This window comes from Cavia porcellus, unplaced genomic scaffold (assembly GCF_034190915.1).
Source record: "Cavia porcellus strain 051 isolate PalLab524CR breed Dunkin Hartley unplaced genomic scaffold, mCavPor4.1 scaffold_25, whole genome shotgun sequence".
Lineage (NCBI taxonomy): Eukaryota > Metazoa > Chordata > Mammalia > Rodentia > Caviidae > Cavia > Cavia porcellus.
The window spans coordinates 25,407,498-25,434,684 of record NW_026947508.1 but is presented as its reverse complement, the minus strand read 5'-3'; the positions used below and the strand labels follow the sequence as shown (position 1 = coordinate 25,434,684).

The 27,187-nt window shown below is 46.4% G+C and overlaps 1 protein-coding gene across 6 annotated transcripts; it reads right to left on the bottom strand.

The window, feature by feature from the left end:
- Positions 1-553: 553 nt before the first annotated feature.
- Azin2 (antizyme inhibitor 2) lies at positions 554-26,341 on the bottom strand. Of its 6 annotated transcripts, none has more exons than XM_023565608.2 (11): positions 25,940-26,063; positions 25,084-25,273; positions 23,408-23,581; positions 16,366-16,538; positions 15,338-15,472; positions 14,437-14,602; positions 13,107-13,269; positions 11,884-11,996; positions 1,791-2,005; positions 1,123-1,199; positions 554-1,017 (listed from the first exon to the last, which is right to left on the bottom strand). In XM_023565608.2, the coding sequence occupies exons 2-10, from the start codon at positions 25,186-25,188 to the stop codon at positions 1,139-1,141; spliced, it is 1,305 nt and encodes a 434-aa protein (XP_023421376.2). In that variant the 5' UTR covers positions 25,189-25,273; positions 25,940-26,063; the 3' UTR covers positions 554-1,017; positions 1,123-1,138.
- Between the last annotated feature and the right edge of the window lie 846 nt (positions 26,342-27,187).

Genomic DNA, 27,187 nt, shown 5'->3' with positions numbered 1-27,187 from the left:
GCATTGTCCTAACAGTGACTGCCTAAACAAGCAAAACTCACCACGTGTTAGCAGTATTCTTACTGTCTTGCCTGCCTGCCTGCAAGGAAAGAACTTCCCATGGGGTCAAAGGGAGTTGGGGATGTAGCTCAGTGCTAGAGTGCTTGCCTAGCCTTTGAAAGGCTGTGGCTCGGTCCCTAGCACTGCAGGACATCCATCCCTTTGCTCTTTCTCTCCAGTATGAGTTTGCAGTGCTGTATCAAATGCTTAGTTGCTCCATCACTGGCCCCGGCCTTAGCCTGGGTTCACACAGAGGCCGCCAGCCGGTTGTGAGCTCCAGAAAGGAGGCAGCACTCATCCCACACCTCAGGCCCTGACAGCTCACCCTTTTTCCTAACTCCAGTCTTCTTCCTGTCTTGGAAGGCTGTGAGGATAGAGGTGAGTCAGAGGAGGTGTGAGTAGGTAGTGCCCACCCTGCAGCAGGACTTGGGAGAATGGGCTCATTGTGTAGTGGGGAAGGCTCTCCCACGCTTGACTGGCCAACTTTTCAATCAAACTGCTGGATCAGACTGGAGCGTTAGAAAAGCTAAATATTTATTTTCATATTTATAAAAAAAAAAAAAATAGAAGACCCCGAGGATACCCCGAAACCTGGTTGACCAGGCCTCTTGCACTGCAGAGAAGGCAGACACAGCTGGAAGGGACAGGATTTATGTTGCATACTTGAACTACAGCGGGGATAAGACTGGTCCTATTTATAGGGCAGAAACAAACACTATGGGTGCGGCAGAGAAAGCACCAGAGTCCTGGCCAGAGAGTGTCCTGCTTGCCGCCTTCCCTACCTCTCCCAGAGGCATCTCCATGGCCCCACTGGGGTCGTCCGGGGGAACGGAGCCTGCTCACATGATGCTTGCTGGGGTGAAGACAGGGCCCACGCACAGAGTGTCTGTGATCTCCCAGCCACAGGACAGAGGCTTGCACACACCCTCAGCGTCCTCATCTTGCTCCACAGGCAGCAGCTGTCCCCGAAGTGCTTCCCTAGGGGTGAGAGGGGTCCTAGAGCCAGCCAACTTGGGGACAGCAGCGGGCTTCTTTTGGCCCCTGTCCCTGTGTTTCTGATTCTGTCAGGCACAGGACTCTTACCTAAGCCCAGCCAAGGTCAGGGGCAAGTGAAACCTGCTGACCCTTGTCCCCTCTGCTTGATTCCCCTGTGGTCCCCACTGTGCAAAAGGAAAAGGGACCCACACTTATGAGCACTTCCTGTGAATCAGACATCATGTCAGGTATTTCCATCCATCATCTAAAACCCTGGGAAGGACCATTCCCACTCCCATTTTACTGATGAAATTGAGGATCAAGGGAGGAGTGGCCCGCTCAAGACCCATGTCCCTAGTAGTGCCAGCACTAGAGTTGAACCCAGCTATCTTCCCTGTCTTCCCTTCCAGTCAAGCCAACCTCTGTTAATGCCTCAGATATATCACAATTGCCCCCTGCCCGCCACCCCCCACCCTGTGCCTCCTGCCTGCTGCCTCCCAGCTTCCCAGGGAGCAGGACTAAGCCTCAGGGAGGGCTTGTGCTCCCACCCAGCATGTGCTACACCCAGTGTCTGCCTGCAACTCTGCATCTCCTGGCACTGCTCCCCTCAGGGAAGCTTGAACCCCTCTGTGGCTCCAGGCAGTGGTAAATGGGCCTCAGCAGGAGCTCCTTGCTGAGTTGGATTACACAGAAGCTGGTCTGAGATTACAGGTTTCCCTTGTTGCTTAGATCTTGCTTGCCTCCCGCTTCCCTGTTTTGTGGCACGGCCCTCTTACCAGGCTACCCGGGACATGGTATAGGTGATGTGGCAGGTCTGGGTCCCCCCGAGGAGGGAGCCTGTGCCCACGGTGTAAGCGCCCATGTTCTCAAAGACCAGCCAGTCCCCTATGTGTAGTTGCGGTAGCCGCAGGCCCTCAGCCACACAGTCACGGCCATCAGCAGCTGGGCCCCACAGGCTGCTGCTGTACAGAGGCTGCTCCGTGGTTGGTTTCTGTAGGAAAGAAGCAACCTGTCAGCCCTCCTGGGCATACCACAGCCTCAGTGCTTCCTCCCCCTGAAGCCTCCCATGGCTCCTGTGGCCAGCAGGATAGAGACCTGATGGCCCTCGTAACCTAGCATTTAATACTTCCCCACTTGTGTGCTTTCCTTGTCTCTTCCAGTTGGAAAGGCACAATAGCTGGTCTCAACTCCAGTTTCCAACACTTTATAGTGTGACCTTGGGCAAGATACTACAGATTTATTCATTTATAAAATGTGAGTTATAAATAGTATCTACTTCAGAGCACTACTAAAAGGGTAAGTTAACATGACAAAGGTCCAATTTAGTTATTGCTGTTGTTACTGCTGTTACTGTTAGCACATCTGCTGTTTGGTTTTCACTGGCCACTTTCCATACCCAAGCTGTGTGCTCACCTTTGCAGCCCTCCCCCTGCCCTCCATTCCAGATGTCTTCTGGGTCTGTCCTAGGGCTGCCCTTCTGTGAATGCTTCCCAGATCCCCTCATTCCTTGCCAGGCCCAGTGGCAGGAGCCAGAAGAACACAGATGTGTTACATGCAACCTCCCTGAGGTCTGTGATGAAGGCACACCTCCAATAGAAAATCAGAGTGACTGGGCAGAAGTCACGGGCCACCTCCCAGCTAGACATAACTACAGTCTTTTTAGGGAAACTGAGGCTCTGAGAGGTTAAAGATTTGCTCAAAGGCACAGCTTACCAATGAAATTTTAATTTTTTTTAATGACTCCCAAATCCAGAAAAGAAATCTGAACACAAACCCTTTGCAGGCAACCAAAATAGCAGTGCAGTTTGTCAGTGGAGGCTAGGCAGGCCCTAGAGGAGGGGTCGCAGCTTAAGAACAGATGTGTGCAGGTCCTGACTGTAGCCTCGGGGCCCCTCACCCCACTACTGCACTCGCGAGTTCCAGTTACTCCTGTTGCTCTGAGCTTCCTAGGAATCTAGTTTTCCCTTCTCCTCCTGCCCTCACCCTTGCTGTTTTCTGAGGCTCCCAGTCTGCCAGCTCTTGTTTGTCCTTTAGATCTCACAAGAAAAAGCCTCCAGGAAGCCTTTCCTAAAGTTCCTTTCCCCAAGCTTTGCCTTCATAGCATTTACCAGAATTTGCAATTGCATATTTGTTTGTAAAGTATCTGTTCATGCCTGTCCTCTCTTTGACAGATGATAAATTCCAGGAATGCAGAGGTGGCATTAGCCCAGTTCATCTGTCTCCTCCATGTCTTCCAGCCTTGCACATAGTAGATGCTTTTTCAATATTGTTAAGAAATGAATGAATGGAATAGATAGATGTAGACAGACAGATAGACAGATATAATTATGAATGGAAAAGAAAAAGGGGATATAAATAGAAGCTACTGGAAGAAGACAGTGAAGAATTTAGCCAGAGGCAGGCATGAAGAAAATGAGAACGAAAAGTCTTAAGTCTCCATACACAGAAGTCAGATTCATGTATTTGACAGTTATTAATAAGCTGTTAGTCCAAGAAAAAGAACTTCCCTATATTCGTGAATCTTTTCATTTAATAAGTACTTGTTGAGCACCTACTATGTGCCAGGTCTGATTTAAGAGCATTTATGTGGTTGTAAAACTCCTGTTCTAGGAAGGGGAGACAAACAAATATATCCTTGTTCATTTAACTCGATATTTTTATTTAGAAGCTTTTTGTTAGTAAAATTAATCTCAGTTGCTCTGAATTATTTCCCTCACTGCCAGGCATTAAAAAACATTAAACTAATTTTCAAAGTTTTTGGATGGAAATGGCCTATTAACATAGCCACAAAGATCTGTGAGTAAATAGGATTTAAAAGTTTTTTGACAATAAAGAGAAAAGGCAATCTTGGGTTATAATTTAGCATTCTCGCACATCCTATTAGTGGTGCAAATAAAATGTAGGTGGAAAAAAGGATTTTAAAATTTCACAGGAGATAATATAAACTACCTTTTACTATTGACAGTCATTTTTTAAAAATCTTCAACATAAATATTCCAAAACTCTAGCATCTGTAAAATTCAGAGATACCCAGTCTATTAGCCACTGGGTCCTTCTGTAGTAGAGCAAGGGGTTCCCTGTTCACAGAGTGTGCCCAGCGCCCATAGCTTCACATCTGCTTGATGAGGCAGGTGCTACAAGTGTAGTTCCCATTTTACAGAGGAGAAAATGCAGAGAGAGGGTGACCTGCTCCAGGTCCTGGGAGGAGTTAATAGGACTATGCAGACCTGTCCCAGACGCAGCTCCCTTCCCCATAGAGGCCTAATACAAGAGCATATCCACAAAAACAACGTTGAACATTTAAAAAGGTAGATGGTCCTAATGGACCCCTACCTAATGCCCCAACTACTTTAAAAAAAAAAACAGTATTTTATATATGACATAAAATGTACCAAAACATTTTAAAAGAAGAAAATGAGGTAAACAAGGACAACACACAAAAAGGGAGAAAGGGAAAAAAAAACCCACAAAAACAGGCAAAAATCAGACATGAAACCTTAGCTAACCAAATCAATGCTCATATTGAGACTCATTTTCAAATGACCAGATAATTTGTTTCTGAAATGGAAGGGAGGGTTCAACAAGAAACAGAGTAAGCTACTTTCTTCCTCATAATCTAAAAAATACAGATCTGCATTTCAAATTCTCTGTCCAGCTTTGCGATTCTAGAGTTAGACTCTAAACATTTCCATGTCAGCTACTCAGCTTTGTCAAGAGAGATGATTAGGGACACAGCAGGACAGATCGAGAAGATGCTTGCCTCTTTTAGCTCAATGTTATGTTTGGGCTCCTCTGGATCAGCAGGCAAGGGTCTGGTAGCATTCACCTCAGTGGCTTTCCCAGGTGGCCTTGGCCTGCATCTGTCTTCAAGTTTCTCTTCCACCCAGCAGCAGGCTACAGCCACGTCTGGGCACCTTCTGATGAGTTCTGTTGCCACTGGGAGACTGCATGTTCCTATGATGCAACCTCTCCAAAGGTTATGATAGGGCCTTGGAGAGAATGACACAGGAGAGAGGCCTGATCCTCCCAAAAACAAATGAAAGTAACTACATGGCTCCCCTACACATCTTGTGACGGTCACAGTTGCATCAACTGTCTTACAGCTGCTCAAGGAGACATTTGCTTTAGTTGCAACAGGCTTCAGTCACAGACACATCACAATTGACCCTGCCACTCTGCAGCCCTCCTCAGTCAGGTCCTAAAGAGGTGCCTTCCCTCTCGCTATCCACCCTCTGTAAGCCTCTTCCTGCAGGTCAGTCTGGGTCACTCTCTGCAGAATAAGGCCCTGATAAGGCTTCCTCTAGGTGACATCCCCACCCATTTGTGAGTCTCAGGTAGTGCATGCTGAGCTGGTAACACAAAGGGAAAGTGGTGCTCAGAGCTGTCAGCAGCCTGAAGTAATAACACTGAAGGCAGCTGGCAGCCAGAGAACAGAGAGCAATGAAGAATTGCTGGTTGCCAGAAGAGTTCCCAAGGCCTCCCTGTAGCTGCTTGCTCCCAAAGAGCAAAGGAGGAGAGCCACTAACGAGAAGAGAGTTGATATCATTTAGGGCTGTTAGCACTCAAGGACACCTTTTGTGATTCATAATGTACATATGCATTCAGCAAGCAGCCCAGCCAGTTATTAACATCTCAGAGGCATGCATGGTGAAGCATACATTTCCTCAGGAGGGTCCTGAGGAAAAGAGTAGGTAATGGCGATGATCATCAACAAGCTTGGGAACCAGCCCATGGCTGGTTTCCATCTTACATGTGGTTGAGAACCCTCAATTGCTAATAACAAGAGGAGCCATTCATTCTCTTAGATTTCTAGTTCCTTATTCACTATTCCAGGTTGGTAGCCAGTTTTGCTCCATTTAGTAATTAGTTGCCTTCAAAGTTTATAATTCCTTGGGGCTGGGGATTTAGCTCAGCGGCGTAAGCACCTGCCTTGCAAGCAGGCGGTCCCGAGTTCGATCCCTAGTACCAATAAAAAGTTTAAAAAAAAAAAAAAAGAGCAAAGTTTATAATTCCTTGAATCAAAATGCTCCTATTCAGATTACTGGTGTGATTTCTGTAATTTGATACAATCTGGATTGTATATTCTGTCTGCTCACGCTGTGCACTACTTTCCTAGCCTTTCTTATTTTTTATACCTTTTTGTTTATTTGTGCTACATTTGTGTGATGTGTTGACCACTATCTTCCCCATGCCCTTTAGTTGTTTCTAGTATACTGCTTATCCTATGTATGCTAAGCATATGCTCTATGACTGAGCTACACTCCTGACCTACATTCACTTATTCTTTGATTATATTTTCAATCTGTTACTTCTTTTTCTTAATGAGACAGAGTCTCACTATGTAGTTTGAACTTACTGTGTAGCCCACACTGGCCTTGAATCCTCCTGTCTCAGCCTCCCAAGTGTTAGGATTACAGGCCGTGCCTGGCTCAATCTTTTATTCCTTTACATATTATGGAACTTACATATTATGGAACTTCTTTTGTTTCAGATGTGATAGCACATGCCTATAACCCCAGCACTTGGAGGCTTTGGCAGGTAGATCATGAGTTCAAGGCCAGCCTGAGCTACACAGTCAGTTCAAGGTCAGCCTGGACTATTAAAAAAAAAAGTTTATGTTTAGCGCCTGATAATTCCAATAGATGAAGTAATTGCAGGTCTGATTGTGTCAGTTGCCCCTGCTAGTTTGGTTACCTGTTTGTGTTTTGAGGTTTTGGGCTTCCAATTCATGCTCTGTAAAACCTTATCTGAGAATTGTTAGAAGCCTAGATTGACGATTCCCCCTCCAGAGAGAATTTGTGTTTGCTTCTGCCAAATACAGTCAGTTCTAGGCTTGAGATTTTTTAGATCCCAAAATTAGTGTAAATGTGAGCCAGATTGCAGCTCATAGTTTCAGTTTTCAAAGTTTTGTTGTCTTCAAATCACTACCAAAATTGAAGCAGACAAGTTTTCTTGCTGTTCTCTGTGGAACAGGGTGTTTTTCCTGGTTGACTTTTACACCAAGAATGTCCTAAGAATGTCCTTTTACACTAAGAATGTTTGCAGCTTTATGTGAGGCCACCCTATCAGATTCTTTGTCTTGGCTAGGCTCTAGGAACCCACAGAGCAATCAGAGCTGAAGATCAAAGCTGTGAGGATTCAGCATGCCTCCCAACAGAAATCCAATTTCAGCATTAGGTGACTCATTTGAATAGTCACTGTTTTATGTCCTCGGGACACATTAGTGAACAAAATAGTCATCTTTTTGCAGTGTAGCAGGGTAATGGCCATCAAAATGAAGAAGTAAGTTATATAGCATGAGCTGGGCACAGTGGTGCCCAACTATAGTCCCAGCTCCACGGGAGGCTGAGGTACAAGGACCAGTTGAGCTCAGGAGTTTTAGAACAACTTGGGCAATATAGCAAGACCCACCCTCAAAAAGTTTTTTAAATTTTTTTAAAATGTAGCATGTTAAAAGATAAAAATGTTAACAGCTGGACAGTGGCATGCACCAGTAATCCCACCTACTCTGGAGGCTAAAGAGGGAGGACTGTGAGTTTGAGGCCAGCCTGGGCACCCCATCTCATAAAAAAGTAGTAAATAAATAAGTAGTAAGTGTTACCGAAAAAGAAAAACATACCACAGGAAAGTCACAAACCATAGAAGAAAAAAACTGATAATCTGGACTTGATTAAAATTAAAACATGTGCTATTCGCCAGGCGTGGTGGCACATGCCTGTAATCCCAGCATTGGGAGGCTGAGGCAGGAGGATTGTCATGACTTCAAGGCCAGCCTGGGCTACATAGTGAGTTCAAGGCCAGGCTGAACTACATAGTGAGACCCTGTCTCAAACAAACAAGTTTATGCAAAGATTCCATGTATCATATATGATCAAGGAAATGCAGATTGAAACAAGTAGCACTTGACCTCTATTACAACAGCCAAAATCCAGATTAGTGACAGCACCAAATGCTAGTGAGGACACAAAGCAACAGAAACTGTCATTCATTGCTGTCATTCCTGCTGCAGGGATACAGCATGATACAGCCACTAAGATGCTCATAAAATTCCCACAGAATTGCCCCTCAGGTCCCTCCCTATACCTAGCTATACTCTGCATTTCTGAAGTGCTGGTATACATTGTGGAATTAATTACCTTTACACCCTAAATATATATCATCTTAGATAACCCACTGAACATTTTAAATGTTTATATATAAAAGTCCACCCAACATGCCAATACTTAAAACCATATGTTCATTCTATATTTTTAAGTTAAAAATAGTGTACACTAAGACATTTAGAAGAAGGAATAAGTAAATTTTAAAAAGTCATCTCTGTTAGTGGGATTTGTGAATTATTTTATCATTTAATTTTCTCCAGTATCTAGTTCTATAAGAGAGCAGGCATATATAAAATAAAGTGACTACAACTTGCAGAGCACAAAAGTTAAGAAATAAATTTTCATACAATTACTATAGCACATTTAAGATACATGGTATTATACTGAAACTTTATGAAAAAACTATAAAAGCAAATCAGTAGATTAAAAAGAATTGTATCAACTGTTACTTTAAATACACATCCATATACAAGTTCACCTCTTATTTGTAAGAAGAAACATCAAGACCTCCAGATCGCACTATGTTGCCCAGGCTAGTCTTGAGTTCCTGCTCAAGGTAGGTGCTGATTATAGGTAAAATGACATTGACATCAAAAAATAAATGAAAAGGACTTCTCCTTGTCACAGAAATACACACAGAAATGAAAGAAATACTGAAATGTACCATTCCAGATAAGTGAGCCAACAAACAAGTCGCTCACAGTGTACCATTCCTGTGAGCTTACTGTGAAATGGGGACAAGTAGTGACAGTATGCATGGTCCAGGATTATGGGGAAATAATCTGATGATATACATCTAGAGGCCTAAAAATGTTCCTACCTTTTTACCTGATAATCTGATTCTTAGAACTCATCATAAGAAAGTAGTTTGTAAAAGTGATTATACTTTAAGCAAGTAAAATGAGCTGGCCATGCAGAGAGATAAGCACAGAGCAGTGTAAGCAGAAGAAATCTTTATGGGAGACCGAGTAAGAATAACAAAAACTAGCAGTGCTGAAGTATCCAAGGACACTGCGCTTTGTGGAGAGGCAATAACTTTATAGGAGTGCTTTGCTCTTGCACCAGATGGATAATCAGAATTGAGTAAGACATGAACCCGACCCTGAAGGGGCTCCACCTCCACTTTACAAGCATTGCTCCTTATTAAGTGTGTGACTTTGCGCGAAACGAGGTACTTCGCCTCTCGAAGCCCAGTTTTCTCATTGTAAAACAGGACTGATAATACCTGCCTCAAAGAATTGTTACAAAACTTAAGAGTAATGCTACATGACATGCTTAATAAAACACCTACACAGTGACTTCAGCAGGCACCAATACATTCGTAAGGTTTGCAGCCACACAGTACTGTAGGAAATGGTGAAGGGAGAGGTAACGTCATGAGGTCCACTAAAGCAGAGGATTGTGGGAGATTTTTGCTTGTCTTTGTTTTTTCCTTCTTAAAAGTTCCTGTAAATTTTAAGTCACTTATGTAAGTTTTTAAAATCTCCTCAGTTCCACAGATATGCTAACATGAACCTGTAGTCCCAGCTGCCCAGGAGGCTGAGACAGGAGGATCACTTTTAAGGAGCAGGAACTCAAGACTAGCCTGGGCCACATAATGCGATCCGGGATAGATACAAATTTAGGAGTGGGGAGAGGAGAGGCGCTACTGAGACCTGAGGTATGTGTAGACAGGGCAGAGGGTCAAGGCTGAGGCCCGAGGTGGTCAGTGCTTCAGTGTGCACAGTGGGAGATATGCCAGAGAGAAGAGGAGGGAACAGGGCAAAGCCAGGGCGCAGCCACAAAAGCCACGTGAGTTGAGTGTGAAGTTGGAGGAAGATGCGTTGCTGAGGACAGAACTGCTTCAGGGAACTGGTAGTAACCTGGATGTGGCCTCCAACAGCATGTCCCGGGCTGGGAGTGGTGGCACATGTCCGTCCCCACACTCTAGGAGGCTGAGGCAGGTTGATCACAAGTTTGAGCTCAGCCTGGGAAACTCAGTGAACCTGTCAGAAAATTTAAAAATGTAAAAAGAGGACAGGACAGAAACCAGAAGAGAGAGGGCCTAGGGGTTAGTGGGGGCCGAGAGCAGGGGCAGTAAGTGCAGACCACTTGGTGGGGAGATACAGCCATGAACAGCAGTAGCCAACTTAGAGTCTCTGGAAGAAGAGGAACTGTGTGGCCAGTGCATATTCACAGAGAGGTCAAGCCTCCTAGTGGCCAGGAAACGGAGAGGACACAATGAGATACCATTTCACATTCACCCCACTGGGAAAACGTTTTCAGGCTGATAGCACCAGGTGTTAAGGAAAACGTGGACCCATCGAATCTTGTACAAACTGCCGGGACTGAGCATCAGTACTGCTACTTTGGAAAAAAGGCACTGTCTCAAGAAGTCACAGCTGAGTCCCCAACACTCCCAGCACAACTGGAGCCAACTCATCCATAACGTGTCTCCACCATCAGACTGTGCTCTACAGCCAGGCTCAGTAAGTGGTCAGCAGCCTGAAAGAGGAAACTGAGGCACTGACCAGAGGACGAAGGGCACAGACCACAGAGTCAGTAACATCCTAGCGCCCACGTGCAGAAAACCAGCTAGAGATCCATCAAAGCAGAGATACTGGCAGCACAGCTTGGCAAAGGGGGAACCACAGTCCTGCCCTTCTGAGGGGCCGATGGAGGAGATGGAGAGGGTCAGGGATAGCACACAATCGCACAAGGGCCCTGGAGGGAGAGAACCACTGCCTGCTCTGCTGCCTGGGCCAGCCCAGTATCTTCTCAGGGCAGCAGGATGTGGGCTGCCACAGAATGTAGGCAATGCTAGTGTGTCAGAGTGGAAAGCTCTGGATGCCTCAACACAGCAGAGGCTTCTTCAGACAATTGACATAACCATGCTTAACTACAGAATGAGGGCCCACAAGCTCCCCCAAACTATGTGGGCCCCTGCCTGCGCAAGAAGAGCAGACTTAGGGGATGGGGATTTAGCTCAGCGGCATAAGCGCCTGCCTTGCAAGCAGGCAGTCATGAGTTCAATCCCTGGTAGCGATAAAAACGAAAAAGACAAAAAGAAAAAAAAAAGCAGACTTTCAGGGCCTATCTGATGGAAGGAAAAACCACACAAAGGCCTAGAGATGTGAAGATACAGTAATGTGTCTGATTATCTTCCACCTCTTAAAGATGCCCACTAAAGTTGCTAGAGGCCCAGGCATGTTGTGTTAATCCTGTTGTCCTGTTACTATGAAAACCCCATTGCAGATAAATTGTTTCTTTTTACTTCTAGGATTACCTTAGACCAGTAATCAGAAATATATTTTGGAATAGACTCACAATGTTCAAAACAGGAAATTAAACACCAACCACTAGAGTTGATTGAAATACTATGTAGTCATCAAAAACATGTTGCCAAAGACTAGTAAATAGCCGAGAAATAACTACACCTCATAAATGAAAAGCAAGTTGTAAAAAAATATGATCCCAACTTTATGAAGACAAACTGCAACACATTTTTAAATGAATGAAAAGACACACAATGTTCAAAGAGTCTTTCTGTCTGGTAGAATTATGGGTGATAACCTTCTTTATCTTTTTGCCTATTTTCTACCATGAAACATGTTTTACTTTTTAAAAATTAGATCACGGGCTGGAAATGTAGAGGTAGAGCATTCAGCTAGCATGTACAAGGCTTTGAGTTCAATCCCGAGCACTATATATGTATTAGATTCAAACAGAGCAGATGCGATTGAAACCACACACACAGCTGAAAACAGGTCCGGTGATGGAGGCTCACCTTCTGCAGAATGGGAGTGGGCCAGATGTTGTCAAACAGAACGGAGTTGAAGATTCCATACACGCCATCATCAAGGTGGTACACAAAGGTCTTGAGGACAGAACCATTTTCCTCTGTGGGGAGGGGTTGAGAGTAATACAAACAGAATGATAAGGGGCCAAGAAAGGGAGCTGACAGCACGGTAGGTTTAGAAAAGATAACAGGTCTATGGAACTGAGGTGGCTGCCCCCTCCCCAACCATGGAGCAAGTCCTGTGACCGAAGCCACCAACAGTCATCCTCCTGATACACAGGTTCACTGCCGTGTTAGGAATACTGCTCCTTTCATCAGAGCAGTCCTGCCCAAGGCACACTTCCCAGCCTGTATCTGAGCCTCTACATGCCCCAGCAAAGGCAGAAGAGCAGTCCACTCAACCTCAAGACCCCAGAGCTCTTGCACCAGATAGGGTGGTGGATGAGCTGGAATGGGAAGCGAGGTCTCCTGGCTGGACCAGATGGGACAATCCCCCAGGTCTACAAAGGAGACCAGAAGAATGCTACCCCCGTGCACAAATGGGACATTTGATCTGAAGCCCACCACACCTCCACATGAATTGTGTCCAAGGAAGAGCAAACAATCCTGAGGCTCTCCTGCCTGAAGATCCCAGAGCAGAGGGAAAAGCCCAAAATTAGAGTCCTTGACACCCCTCACTCAGAGGCTACTGAGAGCTTACTCTAGGAGACCTGACCTATCCAGGAGTACAGGGAAGAGCTGTGATGCTGATGTGCGTGTATTCAAATTGAGTCAGCCCAGCCCAAACTTGAGTCCCAACCTTGACCCTTAATAGCCATGTGCCTTGGGCTGGTGACTCAGTCCCTGCCTACATTTTCTCTTCTGTAAAGTGGACCTCAACAAATATAAGTCAAATGCAGGCTTGACCTCTCACAAGTTCTTAAGCAATGCACTTATACTCCCTTTGACTCTGCTTCTTCATCTATAAAATGATGTCCAAAAAATTTCTATTTTCCCTAATGCCATTTTTATCTCAGTCTGCAGCACACAGCTACGGGGAAAAATGCTTAATAATTGTCTTGGGAATAAAAGTACTTAATTGCAAGTTTCCGTAAGCACCTTTCTCCAGATTCCCCCACCCCAGCCACTGGGCTGACCACCAGGCCTTTTCCAGCTAGACACTGTCCCAGCTTCAGGAGGGGACAGGGCTCCATTGCCCACCTGACACTTACCCTCTCTGCTGGGCTGGTCTAGAAGAACCTCCTTCTTGGCGACAATGCTTACAGCCACGGTGAATGCAGAGGTCACATAGTAGCGCCCCAGCTCAGCAAGGATGTCCACACCACAGCCCTCTGGGAAGTACAGGTCCAAGGCTGAGTTGATCACAGAAGTAATCTAGTGGGAGCAGGTTGGAGGACAATTGTGTGTTTGAAATGTGAGTTTATACTGAAGACTTGCTACAGCTCCAAGTCTATTTCTTAAGAGCTGCTTTGATTTCAGGAAGAAGGATTTGGCAGCTGCTAAAGCCCCAGCTGGTAACTGAGGACAGCTAGCCAAGAAGGCAGGAAGGGACAGGGCTGGGTTGCGGCTCTCAAACTTGTATAAATCACCCTCCTCAATGCCCTGACAATGGCAAGGGGCACTCTTCCTATAATGGTTGATGCTCGGGTTCCAGAAGTCCTAGTGTATATCTTCCATAACCTGTTTGCTAAAATATTAAGGAAATTCAAAAATACAAAAGAAAGAAACTACCCTAATTCTATCACCCAGATGATCCTAATCATTGTGAATTGTTTGAGTAGATTCCTTAATTCTTTTTTATAAACTTTATTTTTAAATTATAAACATGAATCTGCATGTATTCTTACAAGCTATTTTGCTCAATAGACTGTCCATATTCTCCTCATAACTACAAGCTTTCACCCTAACAGTGTACCACTATCTAACCAATCCTGAGTATTACATGGCCCAGGAAAGTTTATTACCATTTTGCACAAAGCTGCAACTGATTTTTGTGGCTAATCTTTGGGTCCATTGCAGAATTACCTGAGCTAATTCCTAGGTGTGGAGACTGCGGAGGCAGCCTCCTTCTAAAGAGAGGCGACCCCTAGTGGGGATTTCTATGTTGCCTTTCTCACAGATGAAGAGACACAGAAAGCAGAGAGGTTGATTTTCCTTCCTGTGTCTTCCCATCTGATTTCTCATCAGTCTACCCAAGGGTAAGTAGGGCAAACTCAGACCCTTAAGGGGCCTTATGACATGCAGTTATATCTTTATTAAACCTCAAATAGGCTGGGTAAGTGCATCAGCTGGAGTCAAGCAAAGCCAATGTTAGCCAGCCTGCTGTGCACTCAGGAAGTAATATAAGCTCAATGAGCCTTGATTTGCTCGGCCATAGCACAGGGTTAATAAGTAGTAAGGTAACCCAGGTAATTCACCAAGCACAAATAAGGTACCGAGGGTCTACTAGTAGACTCCAAGCCTATGAACATTCCACCCCACTGAACCAGTCCCCAGCTCCCACCCAAGGAACCCAGCAAGTCACTCCCAGCCCCGCTTTACCTCTTCAAATCTCACTTTGGTTCCCTCTACTCCAGGGAAGCCACCACCAATGTCAAGAATATGCATCGTGTGGCCCAGCTCGGCACCAATTTCAAACACAAGCCGAGCTTCTGCGATGGACTGAGCATAGACCTGGGGGTCAGGACAGCCGCTGCCAACATGAAAACTGGGAAGGGAGGAATAGCATATGTTTGCACACAAATCCCAACTTCATCCCAGCCAGTGGTGATCTTGGGTGGACAAATGGGACAGTGTACCTGTGTTACTGATGTAGTGACCAAGAGCTGAAATATTAAGTGGGTCACAAGGGGCCTGTGGCCAGTTAGGAGAGGACAGAAGATCCTTGGTGCTCCTCTCAACCCTCCACACTGCCCCAAGAGAACCTTCTAGGCTGAGACCCAAGGCTTACTTTACCCAGACTGGGAGAGACCTGTCAGTCCATGGTGTGGCCTGGCCTAGTTACTCAGCCTGCCTCATTTCAGTTTCCCATCCACAGAACAGGGATAGGAGCCTCTGTGACACAAGGCCATGGGTAATGGACGTGCAGCCCTCAGCTCAGTGCCTGAAGAACAGATTAATGAAGCTGTGCAACTGGCCTTTATTACTTCCTTCCACATCCCTGGAAGAACAGAGGCAGTTCCAGGGTGGGCTGATAAAACTTCCATGAGGGCAGACCAGTGGGAAGAGCCTCCTGGGACAGGACCTTCTGGAGACTATGGGGCTGGGAAGGGTACATTCCAAACCTTTCTTGCAAAGAGAGGAAATTCCTAACTAGCAGAATTCCAGGCCCAGGAGCTTGCGTTGCTTGGAGGCTCTGGGGAAAGTCTCATATAGAATGATTAATTCTTGTGAATGGCATGGGTTGAGTGTGGGTAGGGATGGTGGGGTTCCCAGTGCGCACCTTACACCCACCACCTCCATATGGCTCTTCTTGGCATTTTCAAGCAGATGTCTGCAGGATTTCAGCAATGCTCCAAATTTCAGGCTCAGGCGGCTCAGGGAGTGGGTGTCATCGGTGGCAATACACAGAACCATCCTGATAAGTGATAAGACACAGTGCACCTCTGCTGGTGAACCCTGCCCGCTCCATCCCAACCATGTCTTCTGTGAATCCAGGCCTGTGAACTCACGTGACTTTAGAGCCAGGTAGGCCCACAAACTTCCAAGCCCCATCTCCACCCCAAACAGCCAGTCAACCACTGAGTTCTATCCAACTCATTCTCCTAATTTCCCAGTGCACATTCCTGTATCATCTGCATGGGCTAGTTCTCATCAGCCCTCCCCTGGGCAGCTCTAGTTCCTCCACATCAGGCACTTTTCATACTTTGCATGCATGAGAGGAACTATTTTTCAGTTTTAAGGAGAACTCCAGTAACATGATGGAAGCTGCTCTGGGTGAACTAGAAAAACCCCCTACCTAACCCCTTCACCTGCTTTGAGTGAAAAAAAACCCTTCACCCAAAACCTTCCCTGGGAATCCATCTGCATTGGATCCCTTCCCGTGACCAATATCACTGACCGTGTTCTTCACTCATCACACAAGGCATGTACCAGCCACATCAAATTTGTGCCCATCCCTCCAACACGCTGCTTCTGACACCCATAATTTTGCGTATGTGCTTTGCTATTCATGCCCTCCCCAAATTCTACTTATTCTTCAAGGACTACTTCTGAAGCTTTCCTGCCCAACTCTGCTGGTTCTTTCAAGCTTATGACTTAGACTTCTACTATATCATGGCCTTCTCTGCCTGGGCCTGTAACTAGTTAACTACCTTTGATCTAGCAAGGCCTGGCATCCATTGTCCAGTCCAGGAGTACTCGTGTGACCTCTATGACAGTGGCCAAGTCCAAGGCAAGCCCTTCTCCATTCCCTCCTCCCTTACCCAGCACCCCAACCCTCACCCTCTGCATGCCTGGTTCTCAGCTTACTTGGCACTAGGGTAGCTCTTGACCACCTTTACCAGCTCCACCTCGTTGTCAAAGCTCAGCAGCTGCACCCCATGCTTGGCAGCATACTTGATCTGTGCAATTTGCTTACAGGGGTTGGCATAGATGATCCTACTGGCAGGGACACCAATACGCTGGACTAACTCCATCTCTGCCTGTAGAGCCCCAAAGGTGGTAGTAAGGACACCAGGACCTACTGATCCATGGAGCCCAAGGAAACAGAAATAAAGGGCAGTCAGAGCTACGTAACAAGTGGGCCTTCCCTTTAAGACAACAGATAAACAAAAAGTTAGTTAGGACTTAAGGCTCATTCACCATTCTCTGACAGAAAAGAGCTGCTACATCCAGTCACACAGGTGGTACACTGCACAATCCTGCTGGCTCCCACTAACAGCAAATGCAGGATAGATTAGCACATTCATTGTAACTTGCTGGCATAAAACATCTCACTGTAACAAAATCAGTATATTATACTGATTATATCAATTAAGTGTCTTAAAGAGGGGGTACATTACAATTTATGCAACGGTCTGTACAGACTCCTAGAGGCCCTAACAACAGTGACACATTTTCCCATCAGATTTAAGCTTTTAATAATATTACTTAGAAAATAGTAGGAAAGTCCCTAGAAAATCAAAAATAGAGCTATTATATCATCCCGAAATCCCATCCTGGGTGTACATCCAAAGGCACTGAAATCAGTATGTGAAACAGTCTCTGCACTCCCATGTGCACTGCAGCACTATTCACAATAGCCGAGAAATGGAACAACTCATTCATTGATGGGAAAATGGATACAGAAAAGGCAATGCATACACAATGCACCACTATTCAGCCATAAAAAAGGAGGAAATCCTGTCATTTGTAACAACATGAATGAAGCTGGAGGACATTATGTTAGGTTAAATAAGCCAGGCATAGAAACACAAATACTGCATGATGTCACTTATGTGTGGAGTCTTAAAAAGAGTCCAACTCCGAGAAAGCATAGGATGACGGCTGCCAGGGCCTGGGCGTGGGTGGGGCTGTGTGGAGAGGGTGTTCCGAGGATGCACAGTCCCTGAAGGACTAAATTCAGGAGGTTTATTGTCCCTCTTGGTGCCTACATTTAATAACAATGTATCACATACTTGGAAACTGCTAGGAAAGGAGATTTTAGGTGTTAATGCAAAAAGAAAGTATGCGTTAATGAGTACCTTGGTTGGAAGTAACCATTTCCTGAGGTATACATCATGTATACACCATAAATATAATTTTGCCAAATTAATAAGAATATTGCTTCATATATTAGAAAGTGTACAAAACCAAGAGACTTTCTGACACATTCGCCTAGCCCTGAGGGTCTGTGCTATGTAAGACACTTAGGTGGGGTGGATCTGGCTCAGCAAACCTCAGGGCCTCCCCCTCCTTTTTTTCCCTGGTATTGGGGATCAAACTCGACTTCACGCTTGCCAGGCAAGTGCTTATGCCACTGAGCTAAATCCCCAGCCCTTCTTCCTCCTTTTTATTCTGACGTGCTGCTGCAGCTACAGTGGAGGTGGTGGAGGTGGTGAAAGTGATTTTTGCTGCTCGGTTTTTGTTGCTGTTATTCTTTGTTCTATTGCAGTGCTGGGCTGATGGAATCCAGGGCCTCAGGGATGCTGAGCAAGTTTCTGCTCATGAGCTATAACCTCCGCTCTTCCTCACCTTTATAGAACATGGCTCTGCGTGATTGCCGCTTTAATGATGTGGGCGGTGATGATGATGACAACCGTGATGAGGCACAGGCAAACTCCTAGAAAGGGGCTGACTCTGCAAGCCATATAATCTCTGCTGCAACTGCTCAACTGCTGTTGTAGCACCAAAGCAGCCACAGACAATAGAGAAATGACTGAGCATGGCTGAGATTTCCCCTCAGGAAATCAGGGGGCAGGCTGGAGTTAGCCTCTGCTTTAAATTCACTGTTTCATTCAATCCTCACAACAACCCATTAAAATCAGGGTTAGCTGTGTTCTACACTGGAGGAGGCTGATGTTCAGAGATTATGTAGCAAGTGGGTAGCAAAACCAGCTTCCAAATTCAAAGCTAACTCTCCAAGGATAAGGAAAACAGGTCCAAAGAGAGATAATTTTGAAACATAGTAGAATACATAAGAACCACTTGAAGCTATCCTGAGTTTATAAGACTCTAATTTTGATTCAGCAACTTTTCCTTACGAAGTATTTATATTCATTATCTCATATAAACGCTATCGCCACCCTATACAAGGGTTTACTAGCCATACTCCAGAGGACAAAACTGGGTTCAGAGAGCTCCTCCCTTCTGTGACAACACAGTCAACGAATAGCAGAGGGACCCAAAGGTTCAAATCCAAAGCTAGACTTGCTGCCATTACTGCCTTCTTCCTAGGGACATCTGTGCCTCCTCACCACCACACATACACACTGGCTGAGTTTGAGTGGATGTGCAAATGTATTTTTGCTCCCTGTGGGAACCTGTGACTTATCTTTGATTGTAAATATTTAAATACTGAATATTATTCACAAAAGGCTTACTATATGCCAGCTGTTGCATTAAAATTTTACATACATTCTCATTTAATCTTCATAATATTCTTACTGCAGTTAGGAAAAAGAGAAGTTAAGTGACTTGTCCCAAGTCCCACAACACAGCTTTTTTTTGAGACAGGGCTTCAATGTGCAGTTCAGGTTGCTCTTGAACTCACTTTGTAGCCCAGGCTAGCCTCAAACTCACAGAGATCCTCCTGCCTCAGCCTCCCAAGTGCTGGGATTACCGGTGTGTATCCCCACACCTGGCTACAACATAGCTTTTAATAGCACAACTGGGATTCTAACTGTCAAGCTCCAGACTTCACTGATAGATATCTCACTGGTAGTTGCCAAGCTCTACAAAAGTACTAATGAAAATAAGTTGTGAATAAAGCTGACAGGCGTTCAGATTCTGTGGTGTTCTCAGCTGGTAGGAAACAGGTGATCATAAGTGGACACCAAATCATGAAGGACTTAAAAATGGTTAAAGGTGTAATGAAAAAGTACAGGATGCTAGAGAATGTGGGACAAGAGGATCTGGCTGTGAGGCATAAAGGACAGCCTCGAGGTCAAAAATAGAAGCAGATACTTGCAGGGGCCCTCAGCCAGGACCAGAAGGAAGGAAAGAATGCTTCTGGGGAAGGGAGCAACCTACACAGGGGTTCTGAGGCAAAAATGTTCTTAGCTGAATCAAGGAAGAGGGTATGCTGGAGTGGTCAAGATAGTCAGGAGGAGGTGGGCAGAGCCACCTAGGAAACCAGAAGCTCTGCATGTGGATTTACATTTTACTCTGCACATGATGGAAAAGAGTTAAAAGGGTTTCAAGAAGGGAAATGGTGAGGTCAGATTTGTATTTTAAATATAAGGTCTCAGTACTCATCATTCTGACCACATGAGAAGGAATGTGACGGGCTTCTGGGGAGGCTGGTCAGTCAGTGTTCAAGCCTGGAATGATGACTGAGCTGGCTCTAAAGGGTGGGGAGGGGCTGGGGATTTAGCTCAGCGGCATATGAGCCTGCCTTGCAAGCACGTGGTCATGAGTTTGATCCCTGGTACCGATTAAAAAAGAAAAAAAGAAAGGGTGGGGAGGTGTGTGCTGGGTGTCTGGCTGAAATAAGAGAAAGTGAAGTTCCCCAAGAGAAGGCAGAGTTTATAAGACAGAGGGCTCTAAAACAATACAGAGGCATGCCACATTTAGAATGATACAAGATTGAAAAAGCCAGCTCCTGGGACCCATGGAGAGGTCAGGAGGATGAGATCAATCCACATATGATAACACCCAGATGAATGATTAGAAGTGACCAGTAAGGGTAGGAATAGGTCCAGACCAGCATGTACTCTTTTTTTTGAGACAGGGCCTTGTTATGTAGGCCAGCTGACCTTAAACTCACAAATCTCCTCCTTGGCCTCCTGAGCTTTGGGATTACAGGAATGTACCACAATGCCTGGATCATCTTAAATACTACTGAAGTCTTTAGATATGTATGTAATTGTTGAGAATTTTTCAAAAAGGGCTGGGCATGATGTTGTATGACTGTAATCCCACCTCCTCCATAGGAGGAGGCCAAAGGATCACAAATTCAAGGCTATCCTGGACAACGTAGACCCCAACTCAAAAAAACCCATTTAAGACTCAAAAATGAAAACATTTAAAAGGATTGGGCTGTAATTCAATGGTAGAGCACTTGTCTAGCATGTATAAGACCCTGATTCAATCCCCAGTATTGCAAAACAAAAATTTTAATTGCCAGGTGGAAAGCCAGCACTACCGTAGAGTGTCCCTAGACCAGGACCAGATGGATCAACACAGACGTGTCTCCAAACCTTGTTGAGTTTAAAGCTATTGTAGAAGAGTCTGTACCACATGAATGCCTTTTACATTTTCTTACAAAGACCACAAAATAGTGTTATATACTTCTTGTAGGTATTTGGTATATTTGTACAACCTATAGTAGCGATTATCTGTGGAAACAAAGCTGATGTCCTACTTTCTTTTTAGGAGAGTGAATCAACATGTTACTTAAATAATTCATAATTACTGTTTCAAATAAAGTGCTCGTTGGATTCTGGAGGTCCCTAGGTACCTTGCTAAGAGGAGATTCTCCAGGGTAGGAAGAGTAGAGGCCGGGAAATAAGCTTAAGGAATGGGCCCTGTGGGAAACAGGCAAGGGCACAGCTGAATGCGGCGACTCTGCTGAGTTTGGCCACGAGGAGGAGCAAAGGATTGGGTTAGAAAAGGATGTGGTATCTAGAGAAGTCTTTTTAAGATAGGAGGAGGCTGAGGGAGTCAGCCAAGAACAGGCAAGGGTTAGGGACAGGGACAATGACACAAGGTCCTTAGGGATGAGGCTGGGTGGACCGGAGACCTTGTGCAAGCTGTAGCCTGTGCTCCTGGCCCTGGAGCATGTCCAGTGGATGCCTGTTTGTACCTCCAGCCCTAGCTCATGCTAGACCCTTGGTTAATGAATGTCCAAAAAGGCACAGTGTCATTAAGCAGAGCCACCCACTAGAACCAACCAGAAGGCGGTCTCTGCCCTTTAAGAAAACTTGTAAGTCTAGGACTGTTGTTAGGGTGCCCTGGTTTAGTTCCTAGCCCTGATCAAAAAAAAAAAAGTTGTAAGTCCAGGAGCCACCCCTCAGTAAAAACACAAAGGTCTCTGTGATCCCACCACAAGGAGGAGACATTGGCCTCTTCTTACCCTTGCAGTGAAATGAGGGCGTCCACTATTGGCCCAGTGGCAGCTCAGCTACCCCCTCCCCCAGGCACTGGAAAAAACGTAACAACAGAGTCCCAACATCACGCTGCTAGGTTCAAGCTGCCACCTCCAGCACGTGACCCTAGGCAAGTCACTCAATTCTTGTGCTGCATTTGCTTTTATGCTGAATTCATCTTTATTAGGCTGCTGTCAGAATCAGACCTCACAGGGTTGTTTCAAGAATCAAATGAGATCATGTACAGAAAATGCTTGGCAAGGTGCCTGGCGCTGCAGACACACTCAGCAGCATAGAAGCTTCTAAAGTCCCCACTGTCTTTGAGGTCCTCCAATGCCCTAACAGCCCACAGCTGTGCCTTTTGGAGTCCAGCTCCTGAGGCTCAACTACCAAGTGCTTCACCCCTGAGCTTCCAGAAGCAGAGGACTCTAGTCAGTGGTTTTGGTCCTGTCCTCTCCCCTGAACGAGGGATCAAAGGACCCTGTTCCTTCTCGCCCAGCATGCTGCAGGAGACAACAGAGAGAGTGAAAGTCCTGGCTCTGCAGTGTCTCCCCAGGTTTACCTAACACACGCAGTGAAAGCACAAGGGAAGACACTTGTCAGCCATGAAGAGCATTAATATTTGGTCCCTGTCTAAGGTTAACCTGCCTGTTTTGTCCTATCCCAGTACAGACCTAGCCCTTACCTAAACCCAGGACTTCCCACTTGCTGTTCCCTCAGCCCAGAATGCTCCTCCCTGTTTATCTGATCCCTCTCTTCCTTCAGGTCTGTATTCAAATCTCCCCAGTGCCTTCTTTGCCCAAACTATGTAAAAGCACAACCCTGTCACCAGATTCCCTACTTCCCTTTCCTATTTTTTCACATCACTTACTATCTGAAATACTATATACTTTCATGGTTTAATTTGTCTATGTTTTAGAGCTCAAGCTCTATGAATGGAGGGCTTTTTTATTTTGTTTTATTCATGGCTAAATTCCCACCTAAAATAGTACTTGGCCCCATATTAGATTCTCATTAAATATTTGCTGAATGAATAAATATGTTCAAAGTTGAACTCTAATGAAACTTTATAACTTAAAGGCTTTCCATCTAGTAAGAGTAGAATGACAATACATGAACTAAGCATGCTACTCAAGGGCAGCAGAACCTGTCTTAATGCTGTAAATGCCAACGGTCCCTGGCATAGCTGTCACCACGTTGCAGTTCCATGAGTACTGAGTAATAGTATATAAGCAAAGTCCATCAAAAGACGGCCACAAAGAATTAAAGACAATAGCAGAAATCAAATTAGGAAGACAATAGAATTGGCAGCAACACAAAACTCTAAAAGCATCAGTTAGGAAATAGTCACATATTAACATTATAAAAGGCCAGGGATTTAGCTTAGTGGCTCAAGCGCTTGTTTGGTAAGTGTGAGGTCATGAGTTTGATCCCTGGTACCAAAAAGGAAAAAAAACATTATAAAAGATAAAAAACCAACAATATAGAAGTGTTTTTCTTTAGTTTTAATTAGAAGAACACGACACATAGCTCTATGCCAAAACATTTTAAAGCCTCCATTAAAAAGCGACCCATCTACCCAGGAATACACAAGGTCCCAATGTGGAACTTCCAAGCTGACCAATCCCATACTCATTTCTTCCTCTCTTATCCCAGGAGTGTCCTTCTGAGTGGGTGACCTTCCCAGAAAGCAGGCCACCCCTCTTCCCCAGAGCCCACCCGCACCAGAAGGGTGGCATTCTGTCAGCATCAAGGGCCAATGGACGGGTAAGGGCAGGGCTCACCTTGTTGACACAGCTGAAGCCCAGCCCCAGTTCAGCCAGGACCTTCAGCACACCCAGGCTGTTGTTGCACTTGACAGCATAAAAGGGCCGGACTCGTGGCAGGCACTTCAGAAAGCAGAAGTGCTTCCTCACTATGGCACCCAGGTCGGCCACGAAGAAGGCAGCGACCTCACCCTGCACAACAAGAGGTGGATGGATGTGAGACCCCTCCCTGTGCATGCCATCTAGACCTTCCAAGTCCCTGCCCCAGTTCAGTTCTGGCCACAACGCTGTAGCTGTAATGTTTTCTGCTGTTGTAATGTCTGGCATTCCCCACCCCCCACCCCCAGGATAGAAAGCCAACTCCTCAGCCTGGCATTCAAGGCTCTGTGAGCAGCTCCCGTCCACCCCTTCAATGTAGGGACAACTTTGAGCTATGGGCTGGATCATTTTCCCACCTCCAAGTCTTTTTTCTCTGTGAGCCATACTCTCTGCTGACTTTGGCCATCTCAGTCTACCTTCAAGTTTCAGCTCAAATGTTACCTTCCTCAAACCATAAAGTACCTGGGCTTTTAATGTTTTCTGTACGTTTTGTGTTTTCAAAACAGCAGAACTGTATATACATCCAGCTGCTCCAGAATAGGGTCAGTTCCTTGAAGGCAGCAGCTGTGGCCTAGAGCTCACTGACTGTCACATACAGGTGTTCAGTGAAGCCTTGAGGGTCATCCCACTGCCACAACAACTCATACCAGTGGACAACTGGTTATCAAAGACTGGCTGATGGCTGAACGTGTATCAGGCTATAGGTGAAATCATGTTATTTAAACTTTCCCTGGGATTCAATTTCCTTTTCATGCAATACTTTATCAATGATGCCTACTTGGTGTCAAATATAATGCTAGGGGCAGAGGTGGCTAATGAAGCCTTAGTCCTTGAAAGGACTTTAGGCCTGGAAGAGAATGAACCTTAAGTAATCACAAGTCTTTTCAATACACGCTAGGTGGGAGTTTCTGCAAAATGCATTGGGAGCCATGGAGAATGAAAATACAAAATCTTCCTGGAGCAATCAGGAAAAGGCAACATTAATAAAAGCCATGGTAATGGAGCAGATAGCACCTCAGAAATAGGAATAGAGCGTTTCAGCTATGATGAAGCATAATAGAGGTTGTGGGATTCTAAAAGTCCAGAAATGGGACTATGGAAGCAGGCTTGATTTTGTAGCAAGAGGCAACTGCCAAAGAATTCTGATTTTAAGCAAGGCTACCACACAGTTGGAGTGGTAGCCAACTACCACTCCAGGGTAGGAGTTCAGGGGCCTTTAGGGAGATGAGGACCAGACTACAAAAGACATTCTCCATCAGCTCCCTGGAGGGCTATTTAAGTAGGCAGAACTCACAGAGCTAAGTGAAACCTAGAGTTGGGAGGTGAAGGAGGTAGTGAGAGAAGAGGTGAAAGAGGGGGCAAAGGAGAGACTCCCAGGTTTCAGCCTGGAGGGCTGGGTCGATGGTGTGCGTGTTGCTTGTTCATTAAGGCAGGGGATACGGCAGAGCCAGTGGGAGGAGGGATGCAAGAATTAGCGATAAAATGAGCCAGTCTCTTGAAAATAGTGTGGACTGAATAGCCAGTAAGTGAAAAAATAAGATGAGGGCCCTCCCAGAGGAGGGGTTAAGGGCCCACCTCCATTCCCAAGCCCTCACCGTGGCGGCCCGTGGGGCCCCCAGAGTGAGCTCCTCCAGCAGGTCTCGGGTGCTGAAGCCCTCCTCCACCATCACAAAGTCCGATTCACTCAGGTAGCCAGCCATGCCAAGCCAAGCAGGAGTCCGGTCGATGGGCTGGTTGGAACCACTGCCGCTGTCGCAGCCACCGCCTTAGAAAGTATGCAACACACTGCGGGGGTGGGGTGGGGGTACGGCTGGAGGGCAGGCTCCCAGGCTCCCTTTACCTCCCAGGAGGAGGTCTCCCAGTGCAGTCACCCACCACCCTGTCCCCAGCACAAGCGTGGGGATCTTAAATTCTCTGGTAAGGGTGTGCCACGGTCAGGAATCCTAGATCCCATACTGGGACAAGGCATTGTATGCTCAGATGGTAGGCTTGTTAGAACCTCAGTCGCCTATCTGTAAAATGGACGAGTTGTTTTGGAGATCTTTTCCAATTCTGAAATGCTGAGTTCGGAAGAGGGAAAGAATAAGCGAGGGAGCAGGAAGTTTGACTAGCCTGGGTAGGAAAATTTCCAGGGTGCCTCCCACCCCTGTCCTGATCCCGCCCACCCAGAGGCCAGTGGCCACACCAAAGATTCTCCACCCAAAAACGGGAGCTCAGGTTTAAATTCACTCTCTGCTGCAGGAGCAAGGGCAGTCTCCGACCTTGCTCAGTGCCTCAGTTTCCCCATTTGTAAATGGATGGTCCTGACGTGCTAGAATTCTAAGCGTGCATGGGGGCGTCACGTGGTGGGCAGGGTCCGCGAGCTCTCTGGTGAGAACCTACGATCGAGGTTCTAGTTTGGTGACCTCTCTCGAGTGCAGGGTCGAGGTCCCGCCCCCTGAACCCCCTTACCAAGCCCCGTCCTCCTTCGTGGGGGCCAGAGCCAGGCGCGCTGCTAGGGGGGTTCGCCGGTGACCTCGAAACTTGTGCAACACTCCGAGGAGGAGTGGCAGTTGCGGAGCCGAGGCTCCTGCTGAAAGGAGGCAAGAAGGGCACAAGGGGCAGGTCAGCACTGAAGCCGAGGGTGCCCACTCCCCGAGGCTCCCCGAGACTATCCCCCTGCACTCGCCTTAAAACGCATTTACACGGCTTCGGCCCATAGGTCTCCCCAGCGAGTGAATCGGATCCTCCGCCCCTCCGCGCCTCCGCTCGCTCGCTCCCCCCCGGCTCCGGCTCCGGCTCCGGCTCGGGCTCCGGCTCCGGCCCGGCGGCCTGCGCCCCGCGCGCCCAGTAGCCACCGACCCCACGCCCCGCCTTCCACCCGCCGCCCCACTTATATAAGCCACGCCCAAGCCCCACCCCTGGCGTTCAGGCCCCGCCCCCGCTAGCTCCGTAGCCCTGGCAACCGACTGCGGCCGGCCCATTGGTCGATTCGGACATAAAGCATTCAGTTTTACCTGCGCTTACGCCGCGGTACTCCCAGCGGAGCCCTCTCGGTGGCTACCCACGCAGGGAACTCGGAACCGCAGAGTTCTAGTGTCTATGCGGGTAGGACCCTTAGATCCTGTATTTGGGTCCAGGAAACTTTTTCTATCCCTGGCTGAACTCGGTGACGTCTTCTGTCTTCTCTGCCTCAAGGAGTGCTAACTCAACCTCGAGAAACCCAGGTCAAATTTCATCCTTTGTGTTATTTTCTAATAAAATCATTTTCATTTAATGGCTTCTTCCAGCCTTCTTCTCTGACTTCACCAATTCAAAACTCAGCTCAAATATGTTTGGAAGGCGTTTCTTTTTGTGGATTTCCCTGTTTGGGACGATTCCTCTCACCTTTCCGTCTGAATCCGACAAATTTGTAGTCCTCAAGTGAAATGTGTTTCCTCCGAGAAGCTGTCTCTGATTTCAAAGCATTTCTCCTTTTCTTTACGGACAAACTCAGTCTCTGGCTCATCCACCAAAATCCAGTACAATGTCACCGCTCTCTTGCGCCTCCCATGGCTTTTCTAGCCCCAAAATGGAATTAAGAGCATTTGTGTCTAACTAGGTAGACCCGTTGCTCATTTGATTCTTGCTCCCTATAACTGATTTCCCTATAGTTATTTTCCACTTTTTGTCTGGTGACACTTCTCAGCTATTTTGTAACTCCCAGGGACAGGGACTGAC

Excerpts from the sequence above, each read along its gene's own strand:
- Azin2 (XM_023565607.2), bottom strand. The coding sequence starts at position 25,188 with ATGGCTGGCTACCTGAGTGAATCGGACTTTGTGATGGTGGAGGAGGGC. Across the intron at positions 14,603-15,337 it reads ATGGAGGTGGTGGGTGTAAG|TTTTCATGTTGGCAGCGGCT; the intron begins GTGCGCACTGGG and ends CTCCCTTCCCAG. Across the intron at positions 13,270-14,436 it reads CCAAAGTGAGATTTGAAGAG|ATTACTTCTGTGATCAACTC; the intron begins GTAAAGCGGGGC and ends TGCTCCCACTAG.